Source organism: Alosa alosa, chromosome 24 (assembly GCF_017589495.1).
Source record: "Alosa alosa isolate M-15738 ecotype Scorff River chromosome 24, AALO_Geno_1.1, whole genome shotgun sequence".
NCBI classification, from domain to species: Eukaryota; Metazoa; Chordata; class Actinopteri; order Clupeiformes; family Clupeidae; genus Alosa; species Alosa alosa.
The window spans coordinates 8,568,032-8,581,400 of NC_063212.1; the positions used below are offsets into that span (position 1 = coordinate 8,568,032).

Here is a 13,369-nt window from a genome sequence, read left to right on the forward strand (position 1 = left end):
ACCCTGGAACCCATTTCTGCATTTGCATCCCTTGAGGCCCTAAAATAACACTCCACCGCCATTAATCCAGCAGAGATTACATGGGACTAGTTGGGCTGTGCATGTATGGAATTTATTTCAGATTGTAATGAAACCATCAGACTGTTAACCCAAATGAGAATCAATTAAAGACCAAACATGAATATTACGTTAATACACAGTATAACTGCATAAACTAGAAATATCACTCATCTTGAATGTCTCTGTGACACTGGTGAGGGGCTGAGCCAGATGATGAAAGGACGCAGGAGATGCAATTAGCAGCACTGTGACCAGGCCTTGGATGCCTGATATAATCAGTCCATAGAGGCAAACAGCTCAGGTTGGGAGGTTGTGGTGTGACTTGCCTTTTGGCCACTCAGGCAAATGATGACATTGTCCATTTATTTGGATGTCATAATTCTTAGAGTGAATGTTGCCTTACAGATGTAATTTATGATGCCACCCCTTCCAGACAGAAGCAGAGACAATAATTTGAAAACAAAGAGTCTACTGACATAGACTGTTGTCAGAAAATGTCCTTGATGTGATATGAAGAAAGAAAAAGAGGCTTTTAATTCAGAAAAAAAACACATAGCAAATAAGAAGAATAAGGAAAATGTAAATAAAGGATCACAGATGTTATGCTCAAAACCGGGTCAAGTTATGTATTGTACCGTTTTTGATTATATTGTAAAGACTTTTAGTTCAGTGAAGCTCTCCAGTGACAGTGTTTCAATATTGATGGACCCTGATTCTGTTTAGTCCTTTTCAATGTCATTTTTTTGGGTCAGTGCCAAATGTCCACTCCTTGGGCGTAATTTATGGTTTGGACTTATGGACATGGGACTCAGGAACATGTCTCATTTCTGATTACTTAAATCTGTCTCTATTGATTATTGATATTAATTATGTATACATTTTAAATTGCGACCTGATCAAGGCATACATTTTAACTACAGATTCACAGCTTGTTTGCATTGTTCAGAGTTCTTCTGACACAGACATCATGTGACACGTGCATAACCCGCGCTATCCAACGGTGCTCGTTGCTGTGATTAACAGTTTGCAAAATCTAATGGACATATTTACATTCTGATTCTTTCCTCTTTGCCTTAGCGTGTGTGAAAGTGGAAGTGGATCACTGAAGTTAAAGCTCTGAATCAGTCTCCAATTTTTTGCAAGCTCTGTATTCCCTCATTTTTTTTTATTAATGTGTTATCTGAAATATGTCTCTATTTTGAGAAGTTGCCAGTTTGAGCACTAGCTTCACACCTCCATGCCAGAGATACCAGTGGGTGTCTGGGATTGAGAGACTGACAAAAGAATATGACAGCACAGGTCTGCTTTAAAACAGTTGTTGCCTACAACATGCGTTAACCAGGACTTGAGGCCACAACTAAAAAATAGTGACACAAAAAGCCAACACGCAGACTCTCAGTATGTGTTACCATTTCAGGTCACAAAAGTGATGATTCCAGTTACTGATACAATATTGATACAGCCACACAATATATTACAGTAAACATAAAAAAGTAGCTCATATATAAAACATTTTAAGTATATGTATATATTCACACACTGCTATTGCATGTACTATAAAAGTGGACTGCGGCCCGCTGGTGGTATGCCGCCGTTGGCGTGCCACTTGTGGTCCACCATTGGACCACCATCTCTTTAAATTTAACTTGTCATGAATATTAAGAAAAGTTAATAAAATTATATATGGAGTGTAACTGAACAAATGAAAAAAGATTTTAGACCAATAGTGTAATGACCAATAGCAAAATATTGGGCAATTTGTCTGCAACCCACCAGCGGACCGCCAGAGAACCGATGAGCAAAATGCGCCAGCTATGCCCCCAATGGACCGACAGTGGTCCGCCAGCCTCTTGCTATCTGGGTGCTTACAGTTTTATTTTCTAAATCCATCTCCACTACTGACTTTACTTAACCCATTCTGTTAAGTACGATTCATTTAATAAATCTAACACATATATCGTTACTCTGCGTGTGGCCTTCCCTATTCTGTTACTTTGCTCTGAGCCAGGATTGTAACAGGACATAGGCTATACTGTAAACATGTACAGTGAATATTCAATTTACTTCAACAGACTTTTTCCAAATGGGCACACAAAAACAATTCTATTTAAAGAAGAAATCCAGCAGATTTTCACATAAAATTTCACATAGGCACAGTGACCCAAAATTCAAAATTTAGATTTTGGTATCAATGGACAGAGGACACCATGAACAACATCCTGGTCAAAGTCATATTTTGAATTGTTGTTAAGATACGGCATTTTGAATTATGGCCTTCAGCCATCTTTTTCCAATTGAAGAGATAATCGTATTGGAAGTTACAGGTTACAGGCAGGTACAGGTAGGATTTACCCACTTAATAATTTTTATTAATTTAAACATAATAAAACATAATAATTTTTGTTATATTTTTAGAAAATTCTGAGAAATATTTTCACACCCGGCACAATAGGCCTAGATTCTCCCACAAACCTCCCTGACAACACTAACTGTGCAAAATAGTGTGAAAGGCTCCAGCTGCAAATGCAGATGCAACAGCCCTCCAGCCACTGGGTGTCCAGAAGGAAGAGGAGGGGCTCAAACCTGTGGCCTGTGTGGCTGGTAACATCTTTCTCTACGTTATCAGTTACATGTGAACACTTTTTAAAAAAGTTACGTCTTTGGGTATTTTAGCCTTTATCAGATTGGACTGTGGAGAAAAAAATCTTTTCAACAAAAGTAACTTTGACTTGTTGATTTCTGAATGTGTAAAAAGTCTTGCCAAAAGGCACACTGCTTTGCATTAAATTAAAAAAAAGCCTTTAATTTTGGGCTTACGTTATATGACAATGTGTCTTCTTCAAAGTGCAAAGTTAAACATTAGCTCACAGGTGCTATTAAGGTTGGCATTCTCTATCTAGCAACCAAAAGAACCAAATAATTAAAGGCTTTTTCAAATTTAAAGGAGAAATCCAGCGATTTTTCACATAGATCTCTGATTCTCAAGGTCACTGAGTTCTGTCCTAACCACTTTCTAAAACAAACCTATGCCCCTGGTCCACTGCACTTGAAAAACACTCTTTCAGCATCTTTTTATTTGCTTTGCACGCACTTTGTCCCCTCTCTAATCCAACTATCTCAATCAAATAAAAGATATGTCTTTGACTTGAATTTATTCTTATTTATTCACAGAATCACATGACATGAAGAGGATTAAAAGTCATGCAGGTATTTTTTTAAATCTCATTTTGTGTTGTTGACTCATGAAACATACTTTGTTCTCTTCTGTTAAGAAACTAAATATGTTGCATGTATTAGATTCTTCAAAATAGCCTCCATTTACCTACATGACTGCTTTGTGTACTATTGGCATCATCATAACCAGCTTCTGAAACAGTCACCTGGAATGCTTCTCGATTAACACGAGTGAACGAAAAGCAGTTAACAAGTACTCAACATGTATGGGAACTCCATCAGGACTGAGGGAAAACCAATCCCAGTGTCTAACTAAGGTGGTTGAGAGAATGCCAAGAGTGTGAAGTGCTTTCATCATAAGGTTGGCTGCTTTGAAGAGCCTAAAATATAAAAGATGTTGTTTTGTTTTCTCTTTTTTGTTTAATACATAACTCCACACGTGCCAATTCATAGTTTCAGTTTTGTTCTACAATGTTAAAATAATCAGAAAAAGAAAGACCCATAAAAGTGTAGGTGTTTACAAACTTTTGACAGGTAGTGTACCGGTATATGCTGTGGGAATTGTCCTTGTGATTGGGCTATTTTCTATGAGCAGAGTCCACCTGTGCTATCACTCTGTTCTGAACAGAAGACACAGACAGACACGTCCGTCTTTGTGAATGACAGATAACTTGTCTTGGCACTAGAGATCACTGAAGGTATTAAACCATCAGGTACCAAACTAACTGTGTCTACCTAGTGACCTTGGGTTTATCAAACTAAGAGGCTCACAGCAACAGAATGTGTCTTTAATAGCACACATCAGGACTGATGATGGTAATGAGGAACTTGTAAAGGCTACAGGATTAGTCACCATATTACACCTGTCACAGACATTTTCTATAAAACATTTCTCATAGCATGTATCATTGTGTTTCAGACAAAATACATTTCTTCAGCTGTCATATCTTTTTTCTGTTTTAGTGGATGTGACTCTGGATCCTGACACAGCACATGCCCCTCTCATCCTGTCTGCTGATAGGAAACAAGTGGCATATGGCGACACTCAACAATCTGTCCCTGACAGCCACAAAAGGTTCAGTCCTGTTATATGTGTCTTGGGAAAACAGGGCTTTTCCTCTGATAAATTTTACTATGAGGTTCAGGTCAAGGGGAAGACTGATTGGGCCTTAGGAGTGGCCAGAGAGTCCATTACCAGGAAGGGAAATATAACTCTGAGCCCTGAGAATGGATCCTGGACAATATGGCTGCGTAATGGGACTGAGTATGAGGCACTAGCTGATTCCTCTGTTCCCCTCTCCCTGAAAGAGAAGCCCCAGAGGGTGGGGGTGTTTGTGGATTATGAGGCAGCTCTGGTCTCCTTTTATGATGCAGACTGTTGGTACCATCTCTACTCTTATGCTAATGTTACCTTCACTGAGAAACTTTACCCATTCTTCTATCCTGGTCTTAATGATGGAGGTAAGAACTCCTCTCCTCTTATCATCTCCTCAGTTTCTATTTGCCCCATCAGTTAATGTATAATGATGGTGGATGCTTTATGAAAGTCAGACTCCATATTTTTTTTACATGCCTAAAACTCTTCTCTGCTCCTGCAAAGTATATGTTCAGAAGGTTATTTTTTCATGGAAAATCCCCTCATGGCCTTAAAATGGTTTATATGCATATCTGTCACATACTGAGGCTGTGATCGGTCGACCAGAAATCCAAAGCAGAAATCCTCGGTCATGACAATGACTACTTATTTTGCTTGTGATATGTCTTGTAAAATATAGCAGATATCATACAGAAGGTTACAAACTTAATTTTCTCCGGAGGAGGTCTTAAACTAGTTCTTTTTTCATAATGCTAAACTCCAAATATTCTGATCTTATGCAAATTAATCTCACTGCTTTCATAAACCCATTTGTATTTGCTTATTTACATGATTGTACAATGATTATTTGACACAACTCATTCCCAGTGACCTGGGTACTAAGGGTTGAACAGAGTAGCCTACTCAAGTGCTTGGGTATTCGAGGATCAACATCAGTGCTTGAGATCTTGTTAACCACACAATGTTAGACAATTATAGAGTGTGTGTCTGTGTTTTCTTTTAGACCATGATTGATAATCAGTAGTCTTTTTACAGTAATATATAGACTGCAACAGTTTTGCTTGCTTGTATACTCAAATCATAGACTGTATAAATATAAATGATTCTTGATCTTTTAGCACAACCTCTGCATTTTGTGCAATGTTATTTCCAAATTATGTTCAACATACAGGTGTATGATACAATACAGGTGTGTGATACAATGAAAGTCTTTCTTTTTAAGTTTCCCACTTCAGAAAATGCAGCAATTTATGAAGTGTCCAGCACCAAGGCCATTTATGTGAGTTTAAAATGAACCTCAGAGTGTTGTTTGACACTAAAGCCATGACCCAAAGCATCAGATTCAGACAGTCCTTAAGTTTTATGAATAACCACACCAACCGTGCAAAGAATACATTGTAATAGTTCACTTGTTAAGTGGTTGGGTGGCACGATCTGCGTTTGTGTCTTGTGCATTGACAGCATTTCGATCGTCTGCCAGTGAGGCATCCACGCTTGTTACAGCGCCCACTGCTCCATCATTCAGATCAAACATAACATACTGCTTGATTGAATTTCATATTGATGCACTCTTTAAAACGTCAATGAACTTTCAGATAAATTAGCAATTCCATTTTTTTTGTGGAAAAAGAGTTTTAAAGGTGCCATGTGTAAGAATTGAGGTAAAAATATCCAAAAAATGAGCTACACGCATCAAAAGAGTGAGAAGAAATAAGGATGATGTCATTAAAAAAATGACAATGGTATAGTGCTGAAGAGATATCAAACTGAATTAGCATGCTAAATCACTAGCCACAGCCCGACAAGTGTCATAATACCAGTTTCGGCCATGGGAGGCCAAGACAACTGCTATTGGCAAATTTATGCGGGTAACATAACCGCCAGCCAAACTGCAATACACATGTCTCGGTTGTTACTCTAGGATAGACCAACTCACTTTCTGAAAGTATACTACCCCATCTTTTAAGGAATGAGGAGAATAAATTGATTTTTTGGCAGACAGTACACACGTCACTTTTAAATCAGAGAGAAATACCGTCAGAGACGGAGGATGCTGAATGTTACATTTTCAGAAAATAATTTAAAATTAAAAGCAAAGTCGTTACTGTACAGTCTCAGACAGTAACGTAACAATCCAATGGTGAGCCCAGGCGCAAGTGCGCTCCAGCGGGCCCTATATCAATATTCTTTAGACCAGGATGTATTAGCTCTGATACATGCAATACACATTAAGGGTGACTTCAATTGTTTATGCAAAGGGCATGGGGCACCGAAGTAGTTTAGTAGTTACAGATTACAATTCCAAATAAAAGAACACGACTACATAGGATCCATTACATGTGAAAACATTAAAAAATTATTTTATTAACAGCCTGCAGGCCAGGGTAATCTAATATTACTGCATTAACATCAACTCGCATGGAATTATGGGAACACTCAATGCGCCTTTTCAACCCTCTGCTGAAACTGCAAGCGTAGATTGCTTGCTTATAAACTCGCACTGCGCAGAAACAAAACTTAATGTAGCCTAACTTATTTAACCGTCCAGAAACCAAATAAAATCATTCACATGCATACAATCCTCAATATGCGTGAATTAGGCCATTAGAAAAAGGCCATCTTACGAGCCTATCGTTGTGCAAAATCGTCAACGATGTTCCCAATATTTAATGCTCTGGCTCTCGTATTTTCAATGGACAGGATAGCTAACCCACTGAGCCTCTCCTGCCCCATGCTGCTCCTTAGGTATAGGTCTTAATAAGTTTGAGTTTGGAAAAAGGTCGCTCAGCTGTTGCAACAGTCAAAGGCAATGTCAGAAACAACACGAGAGCAGTACACCCTTTCCCCTTGCTCTTTACGCTCCTGCCGCTTCTTGCAGCTTTTCAAACACAGTCTTGTGTTTGAAGGGCATTTTGGTCGGAACGATGACTGAAATGTGCAGCCACCATCCATTCAAAAAATCACAACAAATCACTTAGCCTACCCAGAAATCCTTGCTGCATCTCAATAGAAAGAAAGATACTCTGGCGAAACAGTATGACGACAAGATGGTAATTTGATTTAGCCGTTTTTATTTGATAGTTTGATTCTTAATGGTGAAGTTCTAAAAAAAAAAAAGGAGGCAGGGCGGGGGTAGCGACGGGCCCCGGGAGGTCACGGGCCCTGGTGCGACTGCACTTGCTGCACCTACTATTGTTACGCCACTGGTCCCAGGGGCCGGTTCCCCGATAACGCTCACTCTTAGCGCGCTAAGAAGACTCAAAAGATATATTTTTCCAAAGTTGTTTATGTTCCTAAGTGTATTCCCCGATGTGTCCCTTAGGAACACGCTGCCTCTTACGTTCGACGTTACAAAGGCACTGTCCCAAGTGAAGGTGCTGAATTAGTTGGCATCGATTGCTCAGGAATCGATTTTCTACTTCACGCGAAGGTGCATGGCGGCGTTAAGAAAGACAACACGTTCTATGCAAATAAAACATTCCTCAAATTATTCGAGTAACATTTATTTTAACATAGTTTAAGTTATCCGTAAAATATAAACTATTAACTAAATTATCAAATTGGCAGTAATATGTTGACACGATATGTTATGACGGGTAGACTAACCGGGTATCCCTCGGTAATCATCCACCCTCCTTATCCCGTTGTGCCACTTGTGCCGCTTCTTGATGGGTTTAACGACTTCTAAAAATTATGTAATAAACTTTTATATTAATGGTAAGGTACCTTACAATTAGAATTGATTGGCAAGCAGCTGCAGTTAGGCCTACTTCTGTTTAATGCGGTATTGATTGCCATTGGTTAATGTTTTCAATAAAAAGCAACCTATCGACAATGAACAGAGAGAGAGTTAGATAGCCTACAGTAGGCTATGGTGGGGAAGCAACGTAAAAAAAGGGCACCAAGCTTCTCGTCAGAGGAACTTGACATTTTGCTGGACGTGGTGAGCTTGCACAAGGTGACACTGTTTTCCAGCTTTCGGAATAACTTGTGCAACAGCAACAAAAAAAGAGCTATGGAGCAACATGGACTACACGGCTCCGCGGCCGGCGCCGTTTTTGATTCAATACAAGGACACGTTGGATCGCTGCCATAGGCAGTGTTTATACCGGATCTGTGTTTGCATATTTAATACGTTTCCTACACGTGTCGTTGCTTTTACCTTACGCATGTTATGTATCCGCCAGCTGCCTGCCTGCAGTTTACTTCCAAAACTCCAAAGCTGCTTGCTGTCAGATTTGGTTCCGAGGGCACAAGTTCAGTGTATCAACAACACTCAATAACAGTTTATGTGATGTGTTAATCAATTAAATTCCCAACAATTTCACAACAGCTAGTTCTGGAGTAGGCCCTTCAACTAGCCCGCTTGCTTACGACGAGACTCAGGCTGCGCAGTCGGCACCCGCTTCCTTATTTGGGTTTTGGGTTGCCAGGTTTTAGCCTATGACAAAATGGTTGAAATTGAAACTAAGTGATCGTGTATGTGTAGGGTGTATTTCATACACAATCTGGTAACCTGAATGGATCAATGATTTTAAAATGAAGTTTGATGGCCATGCAAATTACGGGAGTTTTCCGGGAGAAATAACAAAACGGGAGGGTGCTGGGAGATGACCTTGAAATACGGGAGAAACCCAGGAAAACCGGGAGTGTTGACAGGTATGTTCTAAAGACTGCTGCACAGTGGCAGCGACTAGCGCCTTGAGAGCTCAAACAACGCTAAGGGCTTCTACATACTCGACGCACCCGACCGGTAGCGCGCATAGACTGTATATATAGAACTGGACAGTGTGCCGTCTGTTAAGAGTGATGCGAGCGTTAGTCCAGAGCCCCCTGGTGGCTGGCTGCAGTACAATGTGTAACTCCGCCCATCCCCATGTATTTCAATGGCCAAGTAGCCAACTTTCCGTGTCACTTTTCTCATCTAAAACTATTTTTGTATCAACAACTTTTTATTCGAAAAAATAGTTTTCAAGATGCTTCAATACACACAATTTTTCTTTTCTCGCTGAAATTATAAATTTTTATGTTATATTAACAAATCTAAAAAGGGCGTGTTTACACATATGATTGACAGCTGGCTGGCTGCAGACAAGACGCTTTGTCCATTATGTTTTACCGTCTAGGCTGCAGACACTACCACGTCATCGCTCACTTATTTTAACGACACCTGATTTCGACACATAATCTAACCTAAATAAGTGTTGCTGTTATTATCATTAGGCTATATCTTATCACAGTTTGACTAAATACATATTGATAGTCATACATTGTGTAGTTGTTTGTAAGAGACATCGTTGTTAGTTGTGACAGATTCTTTGTGAAAAAAGATATGCTGTTCTTATAGATGCTAAGTATATTAGCTCATAGCATGCTACATCATGCTAGCATTAGCTAGTTGATAGGTAATGTAAAAGGGCTCTGCTATATTGATCCGAAGTGACATTAGCCATAGTCACCATCATTTACAGTCCTACTTGTTTCAAATGGTTTAACGTAACCAGTGATTTCCGCCATCATCGTTGCAACTTCATTTGAATACACTTTGTCACTGGAGAAGGCGATGTTAAGTTCCATTAACGTTAACTCTTGCTTAGTTTTGCGAATGGCAATAAACGCCACCTAGCCTGCTAGGTCGTCAACCTCGGTATGCCCATTTATGAATCAGCCCGACAAATAACGTTACTTGTGTTTTAGTGAACACATTATTGGACCATAGCTTAGCGTGAGGAGGGATTCAAAGTTACAAATGGCCAATTTGCTTAGTATGCTCAGAACAGCGGTATCTGAAAATGCGTTAAGGTATCGTTGTTACCTGCGATTGCACTGCTGGAGAAGCATTTTGCATTGGTATGATTTGATCAGGTCTTGCCAGTGATGTGTAAAATCCTCCCGTGACGCATTACATCATTTCAAAATAATACGTCTAAATTGAAAACTGTGACAACTCATTGATAGGCTCTCTCAATATGTCTGTAATCGTATGCCTCTACCACAGGCTTGCTAGTCTTTCACCAGAGAGGGTGCTCCATTATAAATCAAAAATGTAATATTGCAGCCTTCATGTCAGCTGTAAAAATATGAGAACATGGACCTACTATCAGGATACTCTGTAAACATTTTACACATAATCAGGAAGCTACTTTGCTGTTCAGTGTGTGATGTGTTTAAAGTGGTACTACGTTTAAAGAAACATTTTTATTCTTTGTTTCAAGTGCATAAGAAAATGCCACATTATGATGATGATGGTTATGGTTACCCTTAACAAATACAAAACAATATAATACTTAAAACAGTCAATCAATAGCCTAATGAAATAAACAATGAAAATGAAGGGGGAAAGCAATAATAAATAATAATGCCCATTCAATCAATAATATAATAACAATAACATGGTAAGACTACATTAAGGAGAATATCAATAATAAACAATGTCAAATTAATCAACAGCCTATAATGAAAATAAAACAGTACTACTGCATACAAACCATAATGTATAAGAAGTTCTTAAAAGACCAAAAACTATTACAAGAACGAAGAGCACTGGGCAACTCATTCCACCAACATGGAACCACTGAGGAAAAGTCTTGAATTTGACCTAGCGTTTAAGACTGGTCGACACAACAGACACTCATCAGAAGACCGCAGTGGGCGGTTGGGGATGTATATCTTGATCATTGAATTAAAATAACAAGGAGCAGATCCAGTCAGTGTCCTATAGGCCAAAGTGAGAGATTTAAATTTAATTCTGGCTACTGTAGGGAGCCAATGGAGAGTAACTAGGAGAGGAGTTACGATGTGTCCTCTTTGGCTGATTGAAGACCAGTCATGTTGCAGCATTCTGAATGATATATCACACAAAAGAAATAAAAAAAATTCAGTTTCAGTTGATTCAGTATCAACCAATAATTATTCTGATATTAATATTCTTGTAACGTCTACATCTTTGTGTAGGCTACAGTTAAATACTAAGCAATGGCCTCTGACTTAAATACCAAGGCAGTTAAATGACCGCGGTGTGGTATAGTCTACGTGATACACAGGACTACACAGTAAACCCATTTAAAAAGCATCATCATCTCCCATTTAAAATAGGCAAGGATACGTATTTAATAACATTTGGGGTTGCCACTATAACTAACTAACTAGACTACACCACTGGTTAAATGGCGCATTGCAATTTACAATTTGTGTGAGTTCAGGGGCATACAGAAAGTTGAAGTTTGGGTGACATCAATAAAGAAAATAGAAAAAAAGGGATGTGTACAGCCTCAAGTATGAATGATGTCACATTAACAGAAGGTTCAGAGCAGCGGCAGACCTTTCTTGGTGCCATGCAAGTTATTGAAAGTCATGTGTTTTCAGAACGTAGTGGTGCTGTGCCATGTCCCATGTATAAGGGGCTTCAGGTTGATCCAGTGACGGTGGGTGATGATGTCAGGGAGATGGATGTCAGGACTTGGAGAAAGGGGGAGGACATGCCACCTCAGACCACCCCAGCCAAACCACTTCACGTAGGCATTCCCTTGCTTGCAGACTAATGTAGACCATATTGCCGCCACCTCCAGTAAATTCAGCCATCACCCATATCTTACCTGCAAAAAGGAAAGTTACAATAAAGTTAGTCAGACAATTTTACAACATTACAAAGCATCTAATCAGGCACTCAACACCACTAGTAATACTAATACTAATACTAATACTAAACTAATACTAATACTATACAGCTTTTTCAATAGTGGTGCTTCGGCATCGGGCTAGCCATGCAAATAAATCACTGTTTTACACCCATTTACGAGGCTCAATGAATCTCCACACTTCATTGGTAGACTTCCGAGGGCCCTGACATTTAAAACGAGACATTGAGAACTTTGAAAAAGCACTGGTAGTTTACTTACAAGACGATTTATACAGACAGTATCTTCACGAAGTTTAGCATTTGCAGCCATCTTGAATTTAGTCACGATAAGTCAAGCAACGAGTAAGAATGAACAGGTATGATAAGGGATCAGATTCCAAAAATAATTCAGTGGAAATGCATGGATTCCAGTTGCTGCTACTGGAAGAAACTGGAATCCATGCGTTTCCACTGAATTATTTAGCGAGCTGGGGTAGGTAGGGGCGGTGGTGGTGGGACAGGGTGTGTAGGCCCACAATGCTTCCAGTTACTAAGGGATAAGGGCTACTACCTTGGACAAGGCCAGGAATCAAGCGCCCAAGGGCACAACATTGACTGATCCCAGATAGCAAACATACACTGGGACGGAACTGGGCCACACCTACCACAACGTCCGGCACGGATCTAATGGACCTGATCGGCGTCCAAGCGCACATCGGTCCAAAACTGGTCTGGATCCGTTTGACGGATCTGGTTCCAATAAGGGCTAAGACTGGCCCAGTTCCGTATGATAGTCTGTGTTACTGACGTGTTCCAGATCTGCTTATCATATGCAATACGGGTCGGCTTATTGTGTGTGGTACGGACCCGTTTATCAGATGGCTTTATTTGACATGTGAAATGTGATTGGTAATTAATTATCCTGAAAAATCTGTTTGCTACACATTTGCTAACAGGTTCGTTATAGGTTCACCCAGGCTAAAGTTCGTAACGTTTTCCCAACAGCTCAACTAATAAACATAAGCTAGGCTACAAACACAATAGGGGGGTAAAAAAAAAACTTTACAAATAAGTGTCTTATTATTTTTTTTATTCAACAACCTAGCTGTAGTGCAATCCCAGACAAAGTTTAAGTCGTGTTAATTCCACTGTTCCCATCGATATTCAGTCTTCCTCAGTCATCTCCATGGTCAATCTAAAACAACACAAAATAAACATTAGCCATTTATTCCTTTTTGAAAATAGGCTAAGTCACAATTCACTTTTTTTTTATCATCAGTGATCCTGTTAGCGTTATCACTGTTTTTTCCAAAATAGGCTAGTTATTGTGATGGCTGTTTTGCTCAAGTTAAAGCCTGTGGTGCTGGGTTTTTTTTTTGTCTTTCCTGGCAATTTTCTAGTTGGTAATAAACATTTAAACA

At 39.4% G+C, this 13,369-nt stretch overlaps 1 protein-coding gene across 1 annotated transcript; it reads left to right on the top strand.

Annotated features, from left to right (window-relative positions):
- The first annotated feature begins 3,242 nt into the window (after positions 1 to 3,242).
- Positions 3,243 to 4,751, top strand: LOC125289050 (E3 ubiquitin-protein ligase TRIM21-like). Its single transcript, XM_048235719.1, has 2 exons — positions 3,243 to 3,267; positions 4,198 to 4,751. The coding sequence occupies exons 1-2, from the start codon at positions 3,243 to 3,245 to the stop codon at positions 4,749 to 4,751; spliced, it is 579 nt and encodes a 192-aa protein (XP_048091676.1).
- Positions 4,752 to 13,369: the final 8,618 nt, after the last annotated feature.